This window comes from Copadichromis virginalis, linkage group LG8 (genome assembly GCF_057382275.1).
Source record: "Copadichromis virginalis isolate Kocher_CV1m ecotype Utaka linkage group LG8, C_Virginalis_male_GT1.1, whole genome shotgun sequence".
Lineage (NCBI taxonomy): Eukaryota > Metazoa > Chordata > Actinopteri > Cichliformes > Cichlidae > Copadichromis > Copadichromis virginalis.
In genome coordinates this window covers 19,008,092-19,034,384 of record NC_140625.1, presented here as the reverse complement: position 1 = coordinate 19,034,384, position 26,293 = coordinate 19,008,092, and the positions used below count along the sequence as shown (strand labels likewise).

The 26,293-nt window shown below is 41.3% G+C and overlaps 2 protein-coding genes across 2 annotated transcripts in view; one reads left to right on the top strand and one right to left on the bottom strand.

The window, feature by feature from the left end:
- Positions 1 to 15,413, bottom strand: LOC146703192 (NADPH-dependent quinone oxidoreductase VAT1-like). Its single transcript, XM_085466325.1, has 6 exons — positions 14,727 to 15,413; positions 9,190 to 9,397; positions 4,980 to 5,150; positions 4,754 to 4,843; positions 2,188 to 2,426; positions 1 to 405 (listed from the first exon to the last, which is right to left on the bottom strand). Exons 1-6 carry the CDS (start codon positions 15,228 to 15,230, stop codon positions 223 to 225), a joined length of 1,395 nt encoding a protein of 464 aa, XP_085322451.1. The 5' UTR covers positions 15,231 to 15,413; the 3' UTR covers positions 1 to 222.
- A 3,590-nt stretch (positions 15,414 to 19,003) lies between these two features.
- LOC146703191 (rho-related GTP-binding protein RhoN-like) overlaps positions 19,004 to 26,293 on the top strand; it is a 33,777-nt gene continuing 26,487 nt past the window's right edge. Inside the window, exons 1-2 of the mRNA XM_085466326.1 lie at positions 19,004 to 19,436; positions 20,755 to 20,842. Coding sequence (XP_085322452.1) covers positions 19,332 to 19,436; positions 20,755 to 20,842 — 193 coding nt within the window. The 5' untranslated portion in view covers positions 19,004 to 19,331. The remainder of the gene's footprint in view (positions 19,437 to 20,754; positions 20,843 to 26,293) is intronic.

Sequence of the window (26,293 nt, the reverse complement as noted above, 5' to 3'; positions counted from 1 at the left end):
TGATGTATCAGAATGCAGTGACATTTTATTTAAAAGTTACAAACAAGTGTTCCAGACAAAGACACCACAGTATAACCATATTGCACAACAAAAACCCATCAACATTTCCAAAAAAATACTGACAAAGAATTCATGACATCTTGCTTTTTTCCTTCACCCCGCCTTTTTTTTTTCCTTAAACAGCAGAGCAAAAAAGGAAACCCTCGAAATAAACACTCTTACTCAATCCTTTTCTGCTTCAACTTCCTCTTCTTTCTTCTCGCTGATGGCAGCATCATTTTTTTCCACATTTTCCCCAGCCTCAGCATTGGACTTTGGCTTCTCTTCCTCCTTCTTGGGTTCAGGAAGAAGGATGACTTTTCCAATATTTTGGCGTTCGTGCATGCGCTTCATGGCTTCAGTCACCTGAGAAGAGACAGGGGAGCAGAGCAGATGTTCACATTGGGCAGTAACTGAGCGCATCAGCCATTTAAATGCAGCCAAAAACTATTTGCGAGTCACTAAAACCCCGATAAACACAATCTGCTGTAAAGTTCCTCTCTGGGCAATAACAAAGTTCTTGTTTGAATGTTTAAGGGATGGGGGGGGGGGGGGGGGGGAAGAGAGAGAGTCATACCAACTTGGCCACATATGGCACAACAATGACTTGCAGTTACCTTACAAAAGTCTTATTATTTTCAGCTAATGGATGCATATTTACACATCAAGCAGACATGGAGCCCCACACACATACACACCACAACATGTATAGGGTGCTTTGCTTCGGCCCTGTTTTGTGTCCACTATTTCTAGAAGGAAACCATCGGCTTTTACAACCATCCGTTTCCCTACATTCATTTCCTGCTTGCTAAATTTGGTACTGGAAACCTAACCTATATATTAGAGAACTGCAGGAAGGAAGTGCAGCTGATGAGTGAAAAGGCAATAAAAAGCAAAAAACCTGACTGTACATCGCAGCAAAAGACTGATCACTGTGGAAGATCTAAGTCCCCCACTTGATTTGAGCAGCTTTAATTGAAAGGTGAACAAAGTCTGCCCCATGCTGAATTAGCCACTGCCCAGCCAAATAAGTCACAGGCTAATATTTAATTCACCTGCCTTTAGGCTTGATGATGGCGCATGCTTAGACAGCATCATTTGATGAGGCTAATCAAAGTCACATTTATTTCTATCCAGGGTGGCATTCATTTTTTGCCAAGATCTTGATTTGATGAGCAGAGTCTTCGCCAACACATCCCAAAGATTCCCAGTGGGGTGAAATTCTGGACTGTGGTGAAATTGACATGTAATGTTCCCCAAACTGCTCTCTCATTGTCATCTCGGAACACGTCTGTATCATCAAGGGAGAAAAAGATGGGACTGATGGGAAAACCTGGCCATTCAGTGAATTCAAGCAGTCAGACAATTTTTATTTTTTTTGAATAACATCACTGAATGCAGACCAGACTAACTGAAGTACCACCAGTTCACAGCACTGACCCTGCAGGCTCATATGGTAGGCACTAAGCATCACTTCATTCACCCATCTTCTTACCCTGACACTGGGGAACAGGGTGAATCAGAATCAGACTACAAACCCTTTCAGTTGTTCCAGTATCCTCATTATGCTCTCTAGCAAACTAAAGCTTCTATCCCTAGCTAGCCTACCTGACTTTTCTTAAGGCTACATGCTTAGTCCCAATCCCTTGTTGTCTTGTGCATGTGGAAGGTGCTCTTATCTTGACTAGCAAACAAAGCTTTCAGGTTGCAATCTCTGATCACAACCAGTCAAGATTCTTTGCCTGCACTCCACCCATCCCCACCAACATTTCTTCCTCAAAGATAAAGTTTCACTATTCTTCTAGATATTAATATTGTTTTGGGCCATTATCCATTACCCATCTAAAACTGGAGCAATGCCTTTTACACAACCCAAGGATTTGTCTAAAACCCGACCCTGATTCTTTAAGAAATGAGAAGCTGCGTATGGCATCACTGATGAATAAATAACTTCCTACCAGCTGAAATGCATCAATGACTACGATAATTATCCAGAGGAAGGCTCTTACCCATTCGAGAGCAAGATAAATGTCAATGTATACTTCAATATGCAGTAAAGTAAATACAGAAGCAGTTCCAACAAGCATCTTCAAAAAACAAGGAATTGTTTTATTTATTTTTTTACACTGCAAACCCGATCAGACTTACCTCCTCAAAGTGATAGCTGGAGTCAATGCGGGGCTTGATCTTTCCCTGCTTGTAGAGCTCAAGCAGCGTAGACATAGTCCTGCCGAAGAGCTGCTCATCAGTGATGTATCCCAGGTGGAAGCCGCTGACAGCTTTGTTGGACTGCATCAGTTTCATGGTGTTCAGAGAGAGCTGGTTATACCAGGTCTTTGCCATGGCCAGCAGGTTCTTCCTCTGGCCCGTCACACAATTGGCTGCACCTGCAATGTCAAACAGTGATTAAGGGAACATTGAAAAAAGGCAGAAAAACCCCCCAAACTTCACAATAATCGTCTCACTACCTTATCACAACCTCCTTTAACTTTACTGCGTTGCAAATAAATGTTTGAGCATCAACTCTGATTTCAATTCAGTTTTATTTATGCAAGGCCAAATCACAACATCAGTCACCTCAAGGTGCTTTATATTGTAAGGTAGACCCTACAATAATACATACAGAGAAAAACCCAACAATCATATGACCCCCTGTGAGCAAGCACTTTGGCGACAGTGGGAAGGAAAATCTCCCTTTTAACAGGAAGAAACCTCCGGCAGAACCGGGCTCAGGGAGGGGCGGGGCCATCTGCTGCAACTGGTTGAGGTGAGAGAAGGAAGACAGGACAAAAAAAAAAAAATGCTTTGGAAGAGAGACAGCGATTAATAGCACGTATGACTCAATGCAGAGAGGTCTATTAACACATAGTGAGTGAGAAAGGTGACTGAAGAAGAACTATTCAATGCATCATGGGAATCCCCAGCAGCCTACGTCTATTGCAGCATAACTAAGTGAGGATTCAGGGTCACCTGGTCCAGCCCTAACTATATGCTTTAGCAAAAAGGAAAGTTTGAAGCCTAATCTTAAAAGTAGAGATAGTGTCTGTCTCTCGAATCGAAACTGGAAGCTGGTTCCACAGATGAGCGGCCTGAAAACTGAAGGCTCTGCCTCCCATTCTACTTTTAAATACTCTAGGAACAACAAGCAAGCCTGCAGTGCGAGAGTGAAGCGCGCTAATTGGGTGATCTGGTACCAGGTCATTAAGATAAGATGGGGCCTGATTATTTAAGACCTTGTATGTGAGGAGCAGGATTTTGAATTTAATTCTGGATTTAACAGGGAGCCAATGAAGGGAAGCCAGTACAGGAGAAATGGAATTCTTGAATTCTTCTTGTAAATTGCATGAGACAGACTCGCCATTAATCACGTGCATGATGTCAGTGGAGAAGATGCATCAGGGCCAAACTACCCCACAAGAGAAGGTAAACAGTTTAATGCCCCATGTCTTTGTGAGTTTGAACCCAGCTTCATTTTGTCCCCAGTTTGGTCATATCTCGAAAATATGTCAAAGCCAAGGTTTTCAGTTCAGTTTAATTAAAACAAATCTTAAAGTCATTATTTAAAACTGTTATCAGGTTATAATTTTCTATGCTTTCAGATGGGTCAACTAACACTGAAGCATGCTAAGTACAGGGAATTCTGCTGTGCAAAGCTACCGACTTGCTTAACAACAGTGGTGAATCAGCACAGACTTGCTTTGAAAACATGGTCAGATGAGAGCATTTTAACCTAGGACTGTAATCCCAAATCCTGAACCTCTGATGTTCCATTCATAAGGAGAAAAGCGGCACATCGACCTTTCAAGATTGAGCCATTTATTCCGGCAGTTAGAGGAGCAGATTACACGTGCAAAACATCCTCATGTTTTCACAACTGGACTCACCCCACGCCTACGGTGTCTGCTACCTTAATTAATGTTTACATCTGCCGAGCATCAACTCAGAGCTGGCTCCAAACCTGTTGATCCATGTCAGAGAAGCCACAGGTGTGGCTGCATTTTAGACTACCAACAAGGCTGTTCACCTCAATTTTATTTATACTGCACTAATTCACAAGAGGCACCGTTTATAATTTAAGGAAAGTGCAATATTAGAGAGAAAACCCCAACAATCAGATGATCTCCAATCAGGAGGCACTTGGCAACAGTGAGGAGGAAGAATTTTTTTTTTTTTTTTTTTTTTTTTAAACAAGAAAAGACCTCCAGCATAACCTGGCTCAGGAACAACATGCAAGACTGCCTTTAAGATATTAGCTTCACTGCCTCCCTATTAAATCTGAAATTTATTTAGAGTCCTGTATGATCATGCCCCATCATACTGCATCTTAAAGTTCTTTTAGAGAGACGATCCATTGCCTTTTAGCACTGTATCGAAGAGCAACAGTTTCCATCTTCCTGCTTTTGAAGCTGCTGCATGTTATGGAACTTGGATACAGCTTTAGCCTTGAACAGCTCGGTATTCATTGCATAAAAGGGAAAGAAAAAAAAATGAGGCCGACATTACAATGACAGCGTGTGTAGGAGGAAAACAAATTATACACTCATTTAAAATAAAATGCTACTTCGCCAATCAGGTCTCATTTTAAAAATAAATAAATAATTTAAAACACCATGACAGGTTAAATAAACCAAGTGAAATAAAGCTTTAGTAGAAACACCAAAGATCCCCCCCCAAAGGATGTCTACACAATGCATTTTTTGCTTGTGCGTCTTACCAAAGACTATAATCATGCCCAGGGGCTTCAACAAACTATAGCCTTTTTGGGTGTCAGAGCCACCAAGGGGGTCGAGAACGATGTCCACACCTGCAGAGACAGAAATAAAAGGGCAAAGCTTTGTAAATTTCTAGATAACAGAACATGACAATGTTCAACACAACGAAAACATGAGGCAAGGATTTCCATTTGTGCAGTAGTAAAACAAGAGTATTTTTTTTTTTACCCTTCGGGCTGATTTTGCGGATTTCCTCCACGTAGTCTTTGGTGCGGTAGTCGATGGGGTGAGTTACCCCGCCTTGGGTAATAGTCTCATGTTTGGAAGCCGACGCCGTGCCAAAAACAGTCACATCCTGCACAGTTTGACACAGCTGGGTAGCAGCAATACCCACACCACCTACAGATGTGCAGACAGCAGCAAAGACCGGCATGAGAACAGGAGGAGCAGGTGTTTCACTTTCAGCAAAAGAGGTTCTGTGCGGTCTCTCTCTGAACCACTCAGCAATTTTCTCAAACATTCAAACTATGCTTGCTTTGAATGTTGAGTTAGTACTCAACCGGGCTCCTAGTAAATACATTTTAAGGGGAAATTTAAATGACGATACTGTTGTTACCAAGCAACTGTAGTGAGCTTTTACAAATCTAATGACTAATGATTGAGACAAAACACTTTACAAGATATCAACTTTGCCCATCTGAATTTGTGTAATCAGTTAATATTTGCATTTGATAAAAAGATAAAGCATGAGAAGACCGGTAGATTCCATTCTTCACATGTGGAAAGTTCTGCATCTGTTGTATAACTCGTTTTGACCTTTTACACGTTTTGGCTTAAACGTCCTGTATGCGCTGTAAATAAAATGCTAAGTGGTTAAGAGCCAGACCGTACGTCAATATGTAGGTGTTGTTTCTACAGCAGCATAAGTAATGCTGCTCCAGGACCATGACTGCAGCTGATAAATGATGTCATGGCTTTGCAATCTAAGGGTAAAGGTCACGAATGGGAGACATTTGTCTTTCTAACACCCGTTTAATGTTTTGTCCATTTTGACTCGAATTATTATGTTGTCCTTAAAACTAACCACACCCACACACACACACAAGAAAGAAAAAAGTTACACTTCAAAAATTACAGACCGTCTCACACAGGACACCAGAGTCTCCTGGGTGTCTGTTTTGCATTAGGCCCTCTCATTCATCACAACCTTTTCCAGGCCTTGATCCTCTTCATAAGACTTCTCTCTACCAGAAGAGCTTTGAACAAATGTTGAATGGAGCTTCAGAGTCTGAAGTCAAAGCACAAGTGCTTTAAATAGTCATTCTTTTAAATGGTCAGGAGGGAGCGGTACTCGAAAATCTCAGTACAGTTTCACTCCTTGCAGCCAGAGATGTGACCTTAATGTTAACTTGTGCACCATTTTGGGCCTAAAAATCATAGTGACATTGTAGGATCAAGGAATAAAGGCCTACAGACCAAGCCACAACAATAGGTCATGAGTAGGAATGGGAATCAAGACCCGATAGCTCAATTCCTTTTAATTATTCCGTTGTATTCTACTCTATTGCCTGTCAATTACGCTCATCGGTTCTGCTTCCACTTGTGCTAAAATCAGTTGATTTCAGTTCGTAGAGGAGGAAAATAGTGACGCAGTCTGCAGCGTGGATATAACTTTAATTTTTTACTGCACAGTGAAACGACTGTATTATGCTATTATGACAACAACTTCAGCACAATGAGAGCATGGTAACGCTAAGCTAGCCAAGAACCCAGAGTGAAGTTGGGTTGACTGGATGCTGACCCCAGCCCAGCAGCCAGACCCTGAACTTCACCAAGCAGTCAGGCTGCAGCGTGCATCTCTACTGGGTCACGTTTCTAAAGTAAAATCACTGCTTTAGTTAAAAAGCATTTCCCAAGTGGTTGCTAGACGTTGATGAAGTTAATGGGAAAATTATTATTTAAACCCCAGTTGCACAGGCCTACAGACTGGTCAGTGACCCCTCAGACTGGTTTTCAACCAGTTGGGAAATGCATTTTTCCCCTAGTAACTGGTGATTGAATCACATCATACTGAGGACAACTCTTGAGCAAAAAGGTGATGAGAAATGAATAAAAGGTCTATGGGAAAATTATCCAAGTAAAAATGTTAGTCGAGTTAGTTTCTTATCAAATTATTACCACTGAAGTCACATTTACTTCTTAATTAAATTATGATCCTCATTAGATTTAAATTGGCAATAAATTAATGCTTTAAGGTGGAGTCATCACAACACTGATTAGCCAGCGATTGTTTTGGAGCAACATTATTTATGATTTTGTAGGAAATACACCAGCATGGGCCGGTATTAAATCGGAGCTGGTCAGATTATTACTGCGTCATCGCCTCACCTTTTCCCCCTAATGTCCTCTCGCTCTCCACATCACACCCAATTCCACGGAGAGCGTAATTTAGAGATGCGACTTAGGCTACGTCCACACGTACCCGGGTATTTTTGAAAACGCAGATTTTTCTATGCGTTTGCACCTTTCGTCCACACGTAAACGGCGTGTTTGGTCACTGAAAACGAAGATTTTTAAAAACTCCGTCCAGGGTGGATATTTTTGAAAACTCCGTTTTTGCATTTAGGTGTGGACTAGAAAAAACGGAGAAAACGCAGCGTCAAAGGTGTGCGCATTTTTTGAGTCACACTGTGCGCCACGTTATTGTTTCGGTGAAATGAATTTCTACAAATACTGTTACTTCTACTCTCTGCAGTGTTTAAATGCTTACATATACACACAGTTACTGTCCCTCCACACATGGTTCTGCTTCTATGCCCCAGCTTTGTTTACTTTTTCCCCACCGAGGCTTCTAGACTTCTGATTGGCCAACATTTCTGCACGGTTAGGAATATATCGCCACCTGCTGCTTTGGCATGTTCACAGCAGCGTTTTCCTTCATTTCTGCCTTTACGTGTGGATGGGATTATTTTTTAAAACGAAAACGGAAAATCTCCGTTTTCAAAAATACCCGTGTACGTAGCCTTAGAGGGTGGAAACCTCAGAAGACAGGTGAACAAAAGGCGACATAGAAAGCAGTGCTTTCTGATCTCTGTGGCCCATTTCCACTTAACAGTGAAAGGCTTTTGAAGATGATGACCGCCTGGGCCTGCAGGTTCACCAGTAATCCTTTCTGCCCTCATGATTCACACAGGTCAGCTGACACCCATTCACCCACTCAACAGTGATGAGCAGCCTTTGAGAGGGAGGATGCAGAGGAGCAGAAGAGCAACTGAGCATCACAGTAACTGTCCTCTATTCTTCGACTCAGTGTAGGGGGATCAAACACGTAGATATTTGTGCTGCTGTGACAACACAACGTAAAATCTTTGAATTCAAACTGAATAAAGTGCAAAGCTAAACACACACACTTCCTCAATTCTCTCAGCTCTAACTGGATTATACCACATGCTCATAACTATCACAGCTATATTATATGCTGTGCAGCTGTTTCACAAGTTCAAGATATTTTCAGTAACAATGTGAAAAATGTCATCACAGCCTCATAGCTGAAGGTGTCAACTGCACATGCACTGCAAACTTTTAGTTTTCCTAATAAGAGTGTGGTGATCTCTATTTGATCAAAGGCAGAAGTGAAATGTCACACTAGCTGACCCTATAACTGTGACATACAGCTAAGAAAGGCCTTGGTTTATAACTCCTGGACATCCACACTCATTACAGATGGTTTTGTGTAAGAAATTTGCATTTGAGAAGTGTTGCCCAAGCAACCATTTGTGATAATAATCCAGTTTTGTATGAAGATGTTTTGACATAACACACCTCTTCACTGCTGATTTTAAGTCTTTTAGCTGATAATCCTTGAGCACAGAAATGCAGCTGCATTCAAAGAGCTGATTAGCAGGAGGGAGCGTGCTGTGCGACTCTTTACACGTTACCCAGGAGACTGACAGAAGGTTTGTTACACCTTCTAATTAACTGATAACGAGAGTAGTCTTGTCACACAACATTGGAGATGCCACTGAGCTAGTCTGAGGAGATCCTTCATTATCTATTCCTCAAACTAATTTTCACACTAAGGCTATGCGTACGATTATAAAAATAATCAATTAACTGAGTAATGATTTGATGTAACAAACAAAAACTGGGTCATTTGATAATTTTAGGATACACATCAAAACAGTGTTTATCATCTTACACCAGGGTGCAACCGCTGTTTCAGCTCCTCGCCACGTAATGTGCAATTTATACTTCTGCACTGTGTGGACTCTATGGTGTCGCCTGCACGAGTGGACGTCACTATTCTCAGCATTTATACTCATTTATAGAGCCTCTGTTGCTGTGCAATCTCACATGTGAGAAACGAAGAAGAATAAAAACAAGAACTCCTCACTAATTTTATTTGGAAATTATTTTCAGGCGTCTCCACGAGTCTTACCTGCTGCCATGTGTATAAGAACGCTTTTGCCCGGCCTAAGATTGGCCATCTCAAACAGCATCATGTAGGCGGTCATGTAGTTAATAGTTAAAGCAGCACCTTCCTCAAAACTCATCTCCTCGGGCATAAGGAAGGTGCGGTCAGCGCTCACGACAGCTACTTCCTGCCACATGCCGCTGCGGGCCAATGCGATGACACGATCGCCAACCTGAGGGAAGGAAAGAGGGGGACAGGGAGAAGGTGTTGTGAAGTCAAACTAAAACACAGACGTTCACAGCTGTGGAATGATGCATTTCTTCATATCAACTTAATACGGGAAGCTTAAAAGTTTGATTTAACAAAATTATAAATCAGTAAACACAAATTACACCTGATGCTAATCTGAAAGTAAAAAACAAAAGTGGGGAAGTTAAATTAGTGCTTTTTAAACTTTCCTGTCATTCAGCTTAGTTTCACTCTGATTAGTTTTCCTCCTGTGGTCATCTATGCCCCACTTTCAGCAGCTCAGTGCCCCACATTTTGAAACCTGGCGTTCTATTGATCTTTGTAGAAAGTACAAAACAACTGCATATTTCCACTGTGGGGGAAGAAACCTCAGACTAATATCTCAAAGGCTGAACAATAACAGGCAAAGTCTGTAGAACCAAAAGTAGGGAAACTGAGCGCCTGCAACTTGAATAGGCATCGTTTCTAAAAAGATAAACGGTGAAAAGAATCGCATTTGCTCCATTTCTCATACAGTGCTGTGCAAAAATCTTCAGCCACCCTTTATTTCTTTACATTTTTGCTCTCAAGGACTTTATTATTTTGTGGTCTCGAGCAATAGTTCTCCAGGGTTTCTGGAGGTCTTTCCATGTTTTTCTTTGGACATTGGGTTTTTTTTCCCCTCCAGTTCTAACGGGAAAAAACCCCCAAGTCAGTCTTGTGATTAGAGATTTATATTTCATGCATTCTTTCCAAAATACATTCTCACTACATTGTCTTTGAGTCCACAAACTTCTGTGCCTCAGTGAAACTCACAGCACCCTCTCAAACAAACTAAAACCATTAAACAAGACGACATTTTAACATTCATTCTCTGGTAATGGGGACATCAGATATGGGGGCTTATGGGAAATGCTGTTCATGTTTAACAGCCTTCCCAAATTCAAAGAGTCATATGACCAATGTTGCGAAAAGTTCCAAAAATGTGAGGGGTGCAGGAAAGCAGCCTGATCTGATCATGAATGCTGCAGTTTCCTGCTAAAACAGCTTCAAGAGCTGAGTCACACCCACTTCCTGCTGCACACAGCCCATGACAATAGACAGATGACACACACAAATATTTACACTCGCAAACACAGTAAACACACACACACTTGGTATGCGTGTGTGCCCCAATTTTTGGCGAGTTATTGTAAAAGCCTCAACTTCCACCTCAGATGACACGCTCGATTTCTCAACCCCTGCACTTGTGAAACATTAAAAACTTGCAGGATCAACTCAAAAATTAATAGCCTGTTTTTCCCCCTTTCTTAAAGAAGGGCTGAGTTCATTTCTTGGAAGGTTGACATAAAGTGAAGTCACTGCAGAGACTACAGAGTGCAAATAGGAGAGTGAAAACCTGCTGCTCATTTGAGTCAGTCGTGACAAAAACTAGCGCCACGCCTGGTTTTCTGCAGCTCATTTTAGTGCATCGAAATCTGTCTTTGCCACTAAAGCATCTCAGTAGCCGAGAGAAAGAGCAGATCTTCATCCATAATTCAGAGTCGTGTGAAAACAAAAGCACATCCTTTTAATTCTAAACTTTTCATAACAGGGGAGAAGCAAACCCAACCCCACTGGAACCAAAGCTAGCAGCTGTAGCTTGACAGTCATTTGCTGTATGACTTTCAGTCATCACAGCATTTCAGTCAGGTTGCAGTCTGAACTTTGACTTTGTCATTGTAAAACCTCGACTCTTTTCCTCTTTCAGACAGTTTGTTGCAGATTTGCTGCCATTCTTGAGATCGTCATGTTGCATGACTCGATTTGGGCCAAGCTTTTACTCTCAGACAGGTAGCTTCACATTCGACTAGAATATTTTGGTATACAGAAAAATTTGTGGTCACCTAAATGACTGCAAGCAACAAGCCCAAATTATCACCTCTACCACCATGCTTGAGAGTTGTATGAGGTGTTTATGGTGATATGCTGTGATTGTTGGTCACCAAATGTGTCGCTGTATATTACACCCAACCTTGGTCTTGTCTGTACAAAAGGCATTATCCCAGAAGTCTTTGCAAATCTCAGCTGTGCTGAACAAGCCACACTTGCTCAGTCTTTTTCATAATTATACTGTCATCAAGTTTAACAATTACCATGCTAACTGAGGCTGGTAGAGTCTGAGATGCAGCCCACTCCCAGTTTCTCCAAGCAACGGTAAAGCGTGACCTTGGTGAGTTTGCTGGGACCTCCACTTTTGAGAAGAATTGTGGCATTGTGCTAACATGCACCTGAATGCTCAGACCAGCAAATTGCCAAAGACCGTTTTTGTATACTTTTAAACATGCAGAGCTCAGTTAATGAAGTGAATGTGATTAGCAGCACCTGGCTGCTGCTGAGCCTGTAATTCTATGGAAGCAGTAAAGGTGTAGCTAGTTTTTCAAACGACTGCATACCATTCTGACCGTTTGTGCATTTTACAGCAGCCAATCATACAGATTGTTTTGTTTTTACATTCAAGACTAACACATGCTCTAAACCAAAAATCTGCAAAATCTACTTGAAAATGGAAAATGTGTGCCTTACACTAACAAAGTTTAGCGAAATGGTTCCCAACTCCCTCCAGTATTTACGTAATTAAATGTTTATAGTATAGCATGTAAATACTCCTAGGACAGATTAAATGCCTTGGAAAGAAAATGCAGTTAAGTGCATCGATAGCTTAACATTTGCACCACATGCACCAGACCAGAAAGCATGCGCTGTGCTGACCTAAACACATCATCGCTTCGCACATCAAGTCAATTAAAGACCATATTTGTCAAACAGGTGGCATCTTGCATCCTTTCTCAGGCAGTCAGCTGGAACAAAAACTGCTGCTCCCATCTTCCTGAAATAGCAGTAAAGGTGTGGGCTACAATCGTATATATTGTGCTTTTATTTTAGCATCACTAACAAATGGAAACTGGAAAGACAAGAGAAGCTGCATAACAAATCTAAACAGTCTTCTTATGAAACAGCCACACCCTGAAGCGCTCTCATCTGGAGCCTCGCTCCAGCCTCTCAGTATCAGTCTCTGAAAACACTCTGGCATCCCTAAATGTTATTGTCTGCACTGCAGTCCCACCCACATCCTTACACTAACCTTAACCAACTATCTCGCATGTTAACCTTTAAATTCCTGTTGGGATTTCTCACTGCTTCCTGCACTGCTGCGGCTGGTGCTTTGTGGTGTCTTGTGTTTTGATGCTTCCTTCCAAAAAGGAAGTGTTGGAATGAATATGATCCACAAAAATGGAGGGAATGGAAAGAGGAGGAGAGCAGTAAGTGGTGAAGAAGAAGGGGGAGAAAGAGGAGGAGGAGGGAAATTCCATGCTGACACTTCAGGATTGGGAGGACTTTCAGTGATTCTTAGAAAATACACATAATGAAGCCATCATGCAATTAACTGCATGGATAAAGAAAGAAAAGCTGGATCTGGTGGAAGAATATTCAAGTCCTTTGCAAACAAACAGAAGTAACCTCACTGTTAGGCCTTCTCTAGTTCACACACACTCCTATCTTAACATCTTATTCAAATGAGGATGATACAGAATACAGATGCGCCCCAGATACAGAAACAATAATGAAAGTGGATTTTACATAATCAAGGTCCCTTTGCAATATTGCGCTGCTAATTTACAGGGATGAGTTCCAAATTGTTTAAACCACTAGAATAGATTTCATCCAAGTTTATGATTACCTTTCATTGGCAGTGTCGTGTTTTTTGTGCACTGCTAAACAATCAAGTCAAACACACAGCAGTAAATCTGCACCTGAGCCAGATACATGCAAGACTGAAGATTAAAAACGTGTGCAGAGCTGCCTTTTCTGTCACACAGCAGGTATCGGGACCCTAATGATAGAATCAATAAGGCATCTGACCTTTAAACAGACTCGATAGTGGTGCTGGAATCCATAGAAACCTAATCTACCATCTTACTTTGTGTTCAAAGAGCCTGCAAATGCAGTGATCATTCTTGTTAGACAAGAATCTGAGCTATGAGACCTCCCTGTATGACACAAGCTTTATGACTCCAACATGATGTCAGTACATAACAAGCATAAACTGGGGCACTGATTTACTGTGCAAAACTCCCAGAAAGGTCTCATTTTCCTTCGACTCATGCAGATCTTAAAACAAGCAGTTTCTTTGTTTCTGATGTCAACATTAAAAATTTTTTTTAAAGGTTAAGATCAACATTCATCCACAACTGCTGCCTGGAAGTCATCCATTGCCAAGACTTGCATACAAACCAAATAATGCACCTACTGAACCCAGTAGGCTGGCTAAATAGTGCCGTTGGTCATGTGTGAGTGTTTTCCACCTTCCATTAGTGCACACAGAACATAAGAAACTCTTGTTAGATGGGGAAAAAACAAAAAAAACAAAAAACCCTTCCTCTTTTAATTTCTGTGCAAACAAATCTGAACCAACAAGTGAAAAGTTACAGAACTTCTGCAAAAGGCATTAGCATATAAATCCATGAAGGTTACTTGCGATGAGTCACTTAGACGTTATCTTACACATACCACTGTAAAACCAAACGCAGTGCATAAAAGCAATGACCTTCGGCCACTGAAAGAGCTTTGTTACTTGAGTATGTGTTTAAACTGTGCCATAATGTAGCTGTGAGGCGCATGCAAGGTTCAAAGAGGCTAAAATCAGCAGCTCTCTAAATATAATCGAGTATAATTGCCAACATCAGGTGTTACAGCCTACGAGTTTCCATCAGTTTCAAGAATTTAAAAGGAGGCACACACTCACTTGGTTTAGAAATGCGCCTTTTCATCAGAGAAGAAAATACACGTAGCTTCTTTTGTGCAGGGGAGAAAATGTTAAAAACGCGTCAAGGCCAGACTGTCACTCAAACACCGTCAGTTTTCTTAAGTGTCACACTTTCTAGCAGCTGCTCAAACGAACACACCTACGATTAAGGTTGTTTATTGAAATGTCGCTGTTTGAGTGCCAAAGACGAGTCTGTGGTACACAGAAAGGAAACAGCCAGTCCAAACTCACGTCAGCTAGAAATCCGATTGTGCCTTCTGAGATTTGAGAGGAACTAAAATTAACAGCTATTAAAAGAGATTTCAGTTCACGGTTTTCACTAAAGAAACGTGGAAAGTGATGACAGCAGCGCTCTGGGTTGGCGTTTGGAAAAGATTACACGCGTCACGCACTGGCAAGAAATGCAGAAAAATTAAAGGCTCGGATACTTTGCTTGGCAGCTACGGAGCCGCTGATCTGACGCTCTTTCATGACCACAGTAGAATTTTGTGGGTGTGGGGAAAGCATTTAGCAGGCCTTTACTCACTTTCCTGTCATTCACATCCTCCCCGACCGCTTCAATGACCCCGGAGCCCTCCATTCCCATCGTGACGGGCGGGGAAGGCAGCAGCTCGTACAGCCCCTGCCTGGCCAGCAGCTCGGCGAAGTTCAGCCCGCATGCCTTGACGCGCACCAGGACCTCTCCTGCCTTCAGCTTCGGCTTGGCCATCGTCTTCACCTGCAGCTTGACTTTGTCGTAGCCCCCATGTCCCGTGAGTACCAGAGCGCGGAAGGAGAGCGGCTTCTCCTCAGCGGCTGGTGCTGCAGCTGGTGGTTCTGCTACAGCTGCTGGTGGTGGTTCTGCTACAGCTGCTGGTGGTTCTGCTACAGCTGCTGGTGGTGGTTCTGCTACAGCTGCTGGTGGTTCTGCTGCAGGGCTGCTGCTGCCTGACTCCTGCTGAGGTGCATCCGAAGCAGCTGAGGGAGGCTCATCAGGCTTTTTCTCCTGCTCAGGCTGTTGCTGCTGAGTTGGACCCTCTTCGCTAGACATGATAACCACGTTCTAAGTGCGCTTTTAAAGCTTTTCAGTTTGACAGTTGCGCCTGTTTGAGCGTTCCTTTCCAAACACTCCAAGAACGTTTAGTGCAAATTTTCTAGTATAAAAATGTGAAATAAGAGGGTGTTTCCTGCAGAGTCGAGTCCTCAGTAAGATGTGCGCGGTTTCCTGTGTATGCGCCTAGATCAACAAGTGCCCAGAGTCAAGAGCGGCGTATTTTATACAAGTTCCAGAGTGATTTTCACAATAAAATACGGATGCCAATTTACCAAAACGTTTCTTTTCTTTTCTGTTCTTTCTCATTTTTGATGTGGCAGCTAAAATTGAATTCACCAATCCCGCAAGATTTAGATGAGTTTGTTTCAGGTTGTGCAGGTTAAAAAAAGAAGAAAAATTATGGCACCCATGAAGACCTGTCGAGAACTGATTTTAAAAAGTCTAAAAAAAACCCAACTTCCTCAGGCAATGCATTCATGTCCAATATTTTTCAGGGGATGAAAATGCTGAACACGAAGATTTTCCGACTAAGTAACATAAAAATAAACAATTCATTTCTAATAATATCCGCGTTTTCCTGCATGAGGACTTTAAACACACAAGCATAACAACATTGGATCTACACAACACTTTTTCGGGTACTCAGAGGCGTTAATAGACAAAACTGCTGCTCTTTGCATCCACTGAGCTCCACATTTAACCATTTTTATATTTCTAACCCAAAAATTGGCAGAGATAAGTATAAAAGCGATCTTTATAATCATGTTTCTGCAATGTGTCAAATTTCAAATGTGCTAAATATTCGCTGTGGACATGATCATGGGGTGTTTTTTTCTTTTCTTCTCTCTGGAGTTTATTTTTATAGTCCATCATCAAAGTAACTTCCGGTTCACTTCTGCTTCCAGGTGGCTTACTTGACAGAGCTCAAAACGTGACCGATATGTGTCGTTGGCAAAAAGCTCAGAGACAAGAGCCAAAGAGCCGTGGAGAGCGTCAAAGCCCGGACACTGGAGCCCTGGAAAGAGAAGTGGGATTATTAAGATCACATAATAGTCAGGAGTTAATAAATGTGAATAAATTATGTTCTCAAATATAAGTCAAATGTTTTTGCAATACAAATTACTTTTAAAATGATTATTTAGCGGAATTTGAAAGCTATAGGAACCAATATGCCCCGGAAGCTGGTAACATTTGAGGTTATACATGAAAAAAAAAAAGCCTTACTGTAGAATAAACATCATTCTAATGTATTTAAAGCCACAGCTCTCCCCTCCACACACACTTTGTGCACACTCACACACTCACACTCCTGTGGTTGGTACAGACAGGAAGTGGGGACATGATGAGAAAGATAAGAGTTGCCTTTTAAAGGGGCAGAAAAGTCAAACCAAACACTTTGCAATATATGTCTTGATGCCTTCTCAATCATCCAGGAAAGTAAATCTCCAAAAGTTGATTCTGTTCATCTGGACGTAGCGTTTTGTGAGAGAAACGTTTCGTCACTCATCCAAGTGACTTCTTCAGTCTCAGCTGACTGTAGTTTTCCCCAATCTTAATCATTTCTTCCACAAAACGCTACGTCCAGATGAACAGAATCAACTTTTGGAGACTTTGCATTATATATCTATATAGACATAAGGTAGGGTACAGCCTTCATACCATAGACATCCAGTAAAAAAAAAAATCTGGGGCGACTGAGTCAGATTCATTTCACTCAATGGGCCACATACATCCCAGTTTGATCTCCAGTGGGTCAGACAAATAAAAGGCATCAAGTTCAGGGACATGTTCTTGTTAAAGTATTTTTGAGCAACTTCTTAAGGCAATAGATGAAAACAGATGAGATATCTTGAAGAAAGTGATTAAAATTACAACCCTTAATCTCACTGGGGATGCTGGGATTACAGTTTACAGATTAGGCATAAAACCCTCACATGTACAGTTTCTTTAACAAAACAGTGAAAGTATTTTATCTCAACGCCTCACTATTTACACTCCTGTGCACAAGGTTAATACTGGCATCAGCAGGCTGTGTGTTATAGTGCATTTTGTGAAAAAGCAAAGTACTTAATGACTTCACTGCAGCTTTCACACTGGGTCTTTTCTAGCTGAGAACTCTGGCCTTGTACATAGCCTCACACCACACGACTGGTGCAAATACGATGTTAACTGAAAACACAAAGAACTGTGGTTGCTAACTTTGATGTGAGGGGAAGTAAGCACTCTCAGATGTTCTGTGCTTAGACTTCGGTTTTACACCCCCTCACTGCTTAAAAGCTATTGACTACTATAGTTTAACTGCCTTTTCAGCTTTGCTGAAGCTAAAGTAATCAGTCTCTTCTCCATCTTCCAGCTGCTCCCTTGTCACAGCAGATTATTTGCATCCATCTCATCCTATCTGGAGCATCCTCCTCTGTCACACCAATCCTCTGCATGACCTCTTTCACTAGATCCATGAATCTTCTCTGAGGTCTTTCTCTTTTCCTCCTGCCTGGGATCTCCATGGTCAACATGCTTTGTAAAGTATATCCACCATGTCTCCTCTGCACATGTCCAAACCATCTCAGTTAACAGTTCACTGTTCTGTAGTGAATCCAAAACCCATCATGAGTACCTGCATAAAACAAGTCAGATCCCCATAACAACTTAATGTTTTCATCTTGATGCATGCTCAATCATCCAGGTAAGTTAATGTTTTCTTTCTTTCCCCTGTCGTTCACCTATTGATCATGTTTACATGTCCATTTGATCATTTTTGTGAAGACAGACAAGTTAAAAGAAGAGCTGATGCATATCTTTTTCCTCAAAATCAAATATTAGGATGTTTCCTTGGCAGAGGACGCCCGCTTTAAGTGTCTTTTTACTCTCTTCACATTGTCTTTGCACAAAATAAACTTGTATCTGCTGAGACTATCAAACATACTGTTAATAAATTCAGAACATATGGTTTCCTTTTACATGTCACATTAAACTCTTGACGAGGCAACATTTTTAGTTTTCCAAGGACAATTTGACAGTTTACTTTCTTTCTGATGTTTTAGCAAAAGCAGACAAGTGCACAATGGCTGTGGGATTTAGTAAAATACTGGAAAACAAGCTATTTTTTCTCTTTCTCTTCTCTCTTTTTTTGACCAGAAGATGGAGCTAACAGGCTGCAAATGTTCTTTAGAAGTTCTAATGCGCTGAGGCAGATCACACAGATCTTATCCCTGGTAACAAAGTTCAGAATGAAGCTGGCATCTTGTGTTTATATACAAAAGAGCAGATTAGTGATGTGGGGGTGTCACACCAGAATCCTTCTATCAGCAGCAGTGTTAAAAACCTGACTGTCACTAAACTGTGAAGACTTGCAAAGTAAATCTGTAATCATAAAGATAATGATTTTGCTACCATGGAGTATATTCTGTATATTTGTCCTGATTCTGCTCTGTGACTTTATATCAGTAACTCAAAGTGACAGTTCATAAATCTATACAAAGTAGACGTGATTAATCTGGCTTTTTTCATTCAGCAGATATTCAGTTGTTTTGAACAGAGATATATAAACCCACCTGGGTGGATATACGACGCGGGGGGTGGCGCGGTGTCAAGCTGGGCAGAGTCTGTTATAGAAAGACTTGAACAGTTGCAAGTTTTCATTCAAAATAATAGACTGTTAGCCCGGCTGTATTAGCGCAATAACAGCAGCTGCTCGCAGGGTTAAGCTGCTTTTCTAGCATGACGCGGATGGAATACACTGAGCGTTAATGTTGTTTACATGGCCAGCACCACGTAGGCTTTAAATGTGAAAAGCCAAACAGGAATCTGCATTTTAAGGACGTGACTTTGACCGAAAGCGTCAGCTGTGCGCCTCACTTGACTGGAAGAAGCAGTGGAGCGCAGCAGCGCGCAGAGCATGTAGCCGAAACTACACCAGACTGTGGAGTTGAAGTTTTCTTTTGTTTTCTTTTGTTTTTTTCTTTACCCGGAGTGTTTTATTCCATCTGTGGGAAAAAAAATAAACATTTAAAGCTGCTCTTCGACATTATTATTTGCTTGGAGCTAAATGACAAGGAGGTAGCGACACAGAAGCACTCAGTGATTTAAACAGGGGAAATCATGGAGAGCAAGGGATTACTTCGCTGTAAGATTGTGGTTGTCGGGGACAGCAAGTGTGGCAAGACGGCTCTCCTTCACGTTTTTGCCAAAGACTCGTACCCAGAGGTAAGGCAGCATTTATTAGAAATAGAAATACGCACAGCAGCCCTGAATGGTGCGACGGCACAGGTGCGTAAAGTCCCCGAAACCACGCGGCAGTGTTTTCACGTAGAGTGAGATCGCTACAAGAAGGCTTGACATTGTGGATCATTGTGGGAACTGATTGATACCTAGTTAAATGTGTGGCCTGTAAACATTTATTATAATGTATTTGTGCCGCCAAAAATATCATGGAAGTTAAAACTCGAAACTGTAAATGGATGTTCTCTTTTTTCTTTTCTTTTTAAAGAAACATTATGGTGTTCTCATTGTGTATTATTTCATCATGTCAGGATTTTACCGGGGTTTGTGTTAAGCCTCATCTAAAGTGATGCAACAGCATCATGTAAATTAATAACATAATTAGAATTCAGTGGCCAGTTATCACTGAATTTTTTTTGCCTACGTGCGCTTTTGCGCACCGTGTCCGTCTGTTGATGTGGGACTTTGCAGGTTTGACCAGAACAACAGAATAACCGCCTGGGAGCTAGATTGTGTGCTGTGAGACGCGAGATATTAAACCCGGGAGTGTGTAATGTTTTATAGTGGTGAGCGAAAACCGAATAGAGGCAAAAAGTTCGCACAAGTAATACTTTGTCTCTCAGAAGTAGTACTCTGTCTTCTTTACTTGATTACATAATTTTAATTACACCAATAAGACATCTGAAGTAAGTAAATATATATAAGTAAATATATATATATATATATATATATATATATATAGCTTTTTAAGAACTAGTTTATGACAAAAAACTTACAGATTGTGAATGGATAAACCCCAAAGCATACTTTTTCAGCAAAACTAGAGAGGAATGCAGACTAAACTCACTAACAACAGGAAATGTGTTTAGTGAAGAAGGAAGAACTTGTGTTCCAAAGGAGGAGAATTTTTATGTGATGCAGGAAATGCATTCTGTCAGACTCTTGAACTGTTGGGATTAATCAAACCAAAGCTTTTTGAACTAAAGTTCAGAACTTGCAAATAGGTCAAAGCAAAGCATTGGACTCATCTACTTTCCACACACACACACACACACACACACACACACACACACACACACACACACACACACACACACACACACACACACACACACACACACACACCATCTCTCGCCTCTTGACATTCACAACTGCACTTACCATCCCCACAGCAGCTATTTGAATTAATTAGGAATCTGACTGTTTTGTCATGAAAATCACACCGTCTTTCTTTTTTACAGTGGGCATATCATCTCCTCCAAGCTTTGATCTAATTTTAGCCACCACACGCCTCTCGTTTCAGAATTACGTTCCCACGGTGTTTGAGAATTACACGGCTAGCTTCGAGATTGAGAAGCAGAGGATCGAGCTCAACATGTGGGACACATCAGGTGAGATTCCCAATCATCTCTTTATGTTCTCCTTTCAACTCAAGATTATCACACCAGAGTGATGAAAGGTGTGCCGCATCATCAAGCCGTGATGAGGTTACTGAGCGAGGAGCTCCAGATCGGCAGACAGCTGACTCCTTGGAGTGTTCCGCAACTTCCAGGCTGTGGGCCAAAAACATGAACAACCACAATGTGTCAGGATAATCTGTTGAGAGTACTGACTGTTGTTTTTTTTTTTTTTTAATTTCAAAATGAATTAATCTAGTCTGGGACGCAGAAACATAACTTGTGTGTATTTATATAACTTCAGTCCTACTTCAGAGCTAATCTGACACTTTCAGCAGCAGCTGAAGTGTTATGTGAGGCCTCTGAACAGCTTGTTATTCAACACATACCTACTCCGAGTAACAACCACAGCTAATCAACACATGAAAATGCAAATTAATTGCCTGCATACATGATTTTGATGAGGATTTTGGCATCTTGACTGAATTCATGCAACATGGCACCAGTTTATTTCAGATAACAAGTGTTCTCTGTCCACTTGTAGCGCTGAGAGCTTGCGAAGCTGTTGCACAAACTCTTAAATGTGTTTACTGAACATTTTTTGATTTACAAAGTCATTATATCTTTTCAAGACTTCACTTTGGAGAGATGATCAGACGGAGGGCCTCTATGGGTCTCCAGATGTGCATTAACTCTCTCCCATTTTAGCCTTTAGACCCCTTCATGTTTCACTTCTACTTACAAAACTCCCCAAAACTTGTTCTCACACAGCGTGAGAGCAACTTTACTGCAAAGTGCTCCATTAACCTCCACCCGTGCAGACAGGGAGACCAGCTAGGCAAGCTGGAGATTAAGAGCTGCTGCAGCTGCCGAGGCTGCTTTGCGGTGGGTGAGGCCGCTTTGCGGTGTTTAAACAACACCCTGCGAAATTACCGGCTGGCTCACGCACACACCTTTCCCTCACTAAAACACTTAAACAGTAATTTACTCCGCCTCGGAAAGAAATGCAATTCACCTTTTTGTGCGAAGCAGGTGCCGTTCAGAATTGTTGTGTCACATTATTGGAATCTGAGCGGACATGACGCTCCCAGTTGTGAATGAGTTTATGAGGTGTGAGGTAAAAGAAGGGCCAGCTTCTGTCAAAAAACTCCATAAACATGTATAAGACAATAAAATCTGCTTACTTGTGCTACTGTGAAAGAAAAAGAGGAATTAGATTGTAATGTGCATCACTTTAGGAGGGTTTACAGAAGGATTTACTCAAGTCAGAGGGATTTTTCTTTATATACGGGCACCCCAAAATGTTGCATGTCTAACTGAAAGGGATTTAAAAAGCAATACTATCTGATTTTATTAGAATTTTTTATACAAAACTATATTATAACTAATAAATGGTACTAGAAGCTATAAAAAGAAGCCAATTCTGCAAGCACCAGTGGTTACAATATTAGTTTTGTGTGCTCATTAGATGCCTTGATAAGAATCAGACGAGAGAACATTTATTATACAAAGACATGGCCCCATATTGAGCAGCAGTGGTTAACGGGAGCTGATCCAACTCTGACCTTAGGTGGCTTCTTCCAGCTCTCTTTAAGTGAGGAGGAGACATGTGTGTTGCCTTGCAGCATCCCTGCCAGCTATTCTGGGTTTGTGTCAGGAGACAGGTGCATCGGCAACTACATCAGTAACACCACAATTCCCTCTGGTACCTGCTGTGTTTTACTAATAGCTGAACGGGGGGTTACAGTCACCTGGTGTGCTTACATGGAACTTTCTGTATATACACTGCTGCAATACCCTTGACTTTTAAACTTGCTCCTGCTTACTTTATGCAATCACAGATTTATGTGATTTGATAAAGAACATGCTTTAGCTGATATGTGTGTTTGTGACATGTGGCATGGCAGTGTGTGCAGTTTGTTTAACCGCAGGTGAACTGACTCAATGAAATTGAAGTTCTGGATGAAACACTAAATATAAAAAAAACCCAATCCCAAGCTTCAGAGCACCAGAGGTTTCAAATATATAAGAGCAAAAACTCATCACACATTTTAAGCTATGAAGCTTGAACTCCAGTGTGGATGACAGGGGAGGAGATAAGAAGAAAAGGATCATGTTGAGTTGTTGTAGAGGCTCACAGATAGGAGAGTGTATTAGGCAAGGTGCCAGAAGCGGTCTCTGAGCTGCCCGCTTATTGTGCAGAAACAAACAGTGGATTTAATTAATCAGGCACTTGCTGTGTGACCGAACACTTGCCCCCTGTCTCTTTCATTCTTCATCTTGCCACACAACCCACCTCCTGCTTCCCTCTGCTACATCCAAACATGCTTGTAGTTTAAACTCCCTTCCTTGTAGGTTAAACTCTTTTTTTCCCCCTGCCAATTTAAACTTTACCCTGAATTTATTGCCCACTGGCTCCTTACACTTCCTCAGTCTTTCAGTCATTGTCATGTTGCTCTGTTTCTGTCTTCAGTCATGTGGCGCTGCAGGTGAGACCAAGTTGAGATCAAGCTCAGATAAATGGCAATGGCATTCCTGTAAAAAAAGAGACCCTTTCTAAATGGTTCTGCACCATTTCTATCAAAACAAGGCTGGAGATGGTATGCCATCACAAAACTAAATCAATGAAAAAGAAGTGCATTGAGTGTATTGTAGTTAAAATACACTATACCTTCTATGTCTCCTCATCATGACACAGAGACTCATTCACTGTCCTGTAGTCCTGTTGGCTGGATTTTTGCAACTCATTATCATAAAGATGTTGAAAAAGAATCTCCAGTTAATCCAAAACGGTGCAATGAGACTTCCATTGGCCACGCATTAAATAAATAACACTGACTATTTTCGTCTGGGCCTCCAAACTCCGCAGATTGAGCCCCATCATATCTTAATGATGGCATAGTATTATATTATCCCAACAGAGCACTTTGCTCGCCGACTGCAGACTTACTTGTGGTTTCTAGAATTTCTAAAAGCAGATTTCAGCTCCTGTGGAACCACCTCAAGAGACAGACACCCTATCTACGTTTAGGATCAGAATAAAACATACTCTTTGATAAGGCTTATAGCTGGGGCTTGATCAGGTGACCAGGATCCATCTATTAGTTATGCTGCTTTAGGCTCAGACTGCTGCGGGACTTCATGCAATACACTCAGCACTTCCTCTCCACTCACCTCTTGGTACTCCCCATATATCTCATTAAATTCTTGTCTTATTTCTTCCTTAGTCTGTGTTTTATCCTGTCTCCCTTTGTTCTTTCAAACTCCTCACCCCCCACCACCTCCTAAAACCAGTTGAGGCTGATGGCTGCCTCTCCCTGACTCTCATTCTGCCGGAGGACTCTTCCTGTTAAGAGGGAGTTTTTCCTTCCCACCATTCCAAAGTGATTGCTCATATGGGTGATCAATTTATTGTTTGTGCTTTATGCCTAATACTGTAGGATCTTTACCTTACATTAATGGCTTGGATTGACTGTTTTTGTGAATGTGATTTATAAATAAACCTGTTTTGAACTGGTTTGGATACTTTAGTATTTACCTAACCAATCAACAGTGACTCCCAGAGCAATGCTGTCTGGTTTATGCAACATGGGATGAATGCAAAGTTAATCACTGGTTTTAGTACAAGATGATGATAGACTGGATCTGATTTTGAATCACTGATGTGGTTGATTCATTCAGAGGTCTTGAATGAAGATATTCCCCCCCCCCCCCCCAAAATCTCTAACTTTCAATGGTTTAATCAGTATTTGCATATACAGAGATCAGCCTTGAGGTTAAATAAATAACACTGACTATGTTTGTCACAATGCAATTCAAGACTGGGCCTCCAAACTCGGCATATTGATCCTCTACATAAAAAACTTAATTCACAGAGGCCCCCACACATTACAGATATTACCTAAAGGTATAAGTGTACCCCCAAAGATGGATCGGAGATGTTTTTGTTAGCAGCAGGCGTGGCTACCCAATATGAGGTAGGCATTTTTAATGCTTTGGGTGAATGGTATGGGCTTTTATTCTAATTCATCTTCATAAAAAGCCTCTGCAATGTTTAATGGACAATGAATCCCATGGAGTCATCAGATCACAATAAAAAAAAATTAAAAAAACAACTAGAAAATAAAAGTAGTCTAAAATTGCAAGCATTATTGATTATGATGACACAGCAGTTGTGTAGCAAGAACTTGTTACTCTTCAAATAAAAAACAAATAAAAGTGCTTAAAAATCTGATCCCAGCTGACCTAATTTTGTCATAACAGTTTATATGTCTAGATTTGCCCTTCTCTGCAGTATTCTCCTCCTCTCTTTAATTTCATCAATTCTTCCTAATATCCCCTCAGGCTGCCAGCCTCCCACCCGGCTCCTTCTCTGTCTCTGTCTCCAACAAGTCAAGGTCAGGAGTCCCACTGTATTGGGGCAGTGCCCTCTCAGCACTCTTGCTCTTGATTAGCTTACCTTGCGTTTTCTTTGTCTGTCTCTCTATCCATCTTTATCTCTTCCTCACTTTTCACTCACTCCTTTTCTCATTTCCCATACTTCTTTCTCCCAGATTCCGGCATATGGCTCACTGTAATCTGTCTTTATACGCAGCGACAAAAAAAAAAAAAAACTGAAGCAAAGCATCCTGGAAGCAGCAACAAATCAGTCAGAATGCACAGTTAGGTCCTTAGATATTTGGACGATGGCATAATCTTTGTCACAATAAACCCAAACAGTGGGTTTCTTGATGATTTTTTTTATTTAGGGTCATTGTCAAGGCTCATAATTACAGACTAAGACAATTCTAAATATAAGGATTGTTTTTTATACCTGGATGAAAATCCTTTGCAGTCAGTGACTGTGTGAAGTCTCAAACCCTTCATTTTGCTCAATAGCCCTGTACACTACAGAATTCAACCTGCTACTACTATCAGCAGTCACATCATCAATAAGCAGTAGCTACATGGGCCCCATACATGCAACCTACATCTGCATACATTCTGCAATCCTCCACTTTAGTGTTTTTCTGAGTTCCTTCAGGCTGAGCTTTGTTTGTTTTTTAAAGAAAAGTAGCAGATTGTTGATTTGACCACTCCTGATATTTTTGCTGTTTCTCTGACAGGTTTTATACTGTGTACATATATACAGTATTTTTTAGCCTGAAACCATGAAACTTGTAGCTGCTGTGGAATACAAATGTCCTACTGTAAAACCCAGACAAAGGTTTTTACAGGGATGAGGAAGTAAAAGAGCAAGAAAACAAAAAAACAAAAAATCCTGTAGAGCCAAGGATGGCTTGCCAACAATGAGCTCAGGAATGTCTTCAGTTTGGATGTTGGATACTGTTGTGAATTCCGGCAACAACTTGCACTGCACTGGTGCTAGGCTTGGTTCTGCCTTTCAGACAGGGAATGATCTCAAATGTGCTTATGGAACATTGTATTCATTGACAATAAGAGTCA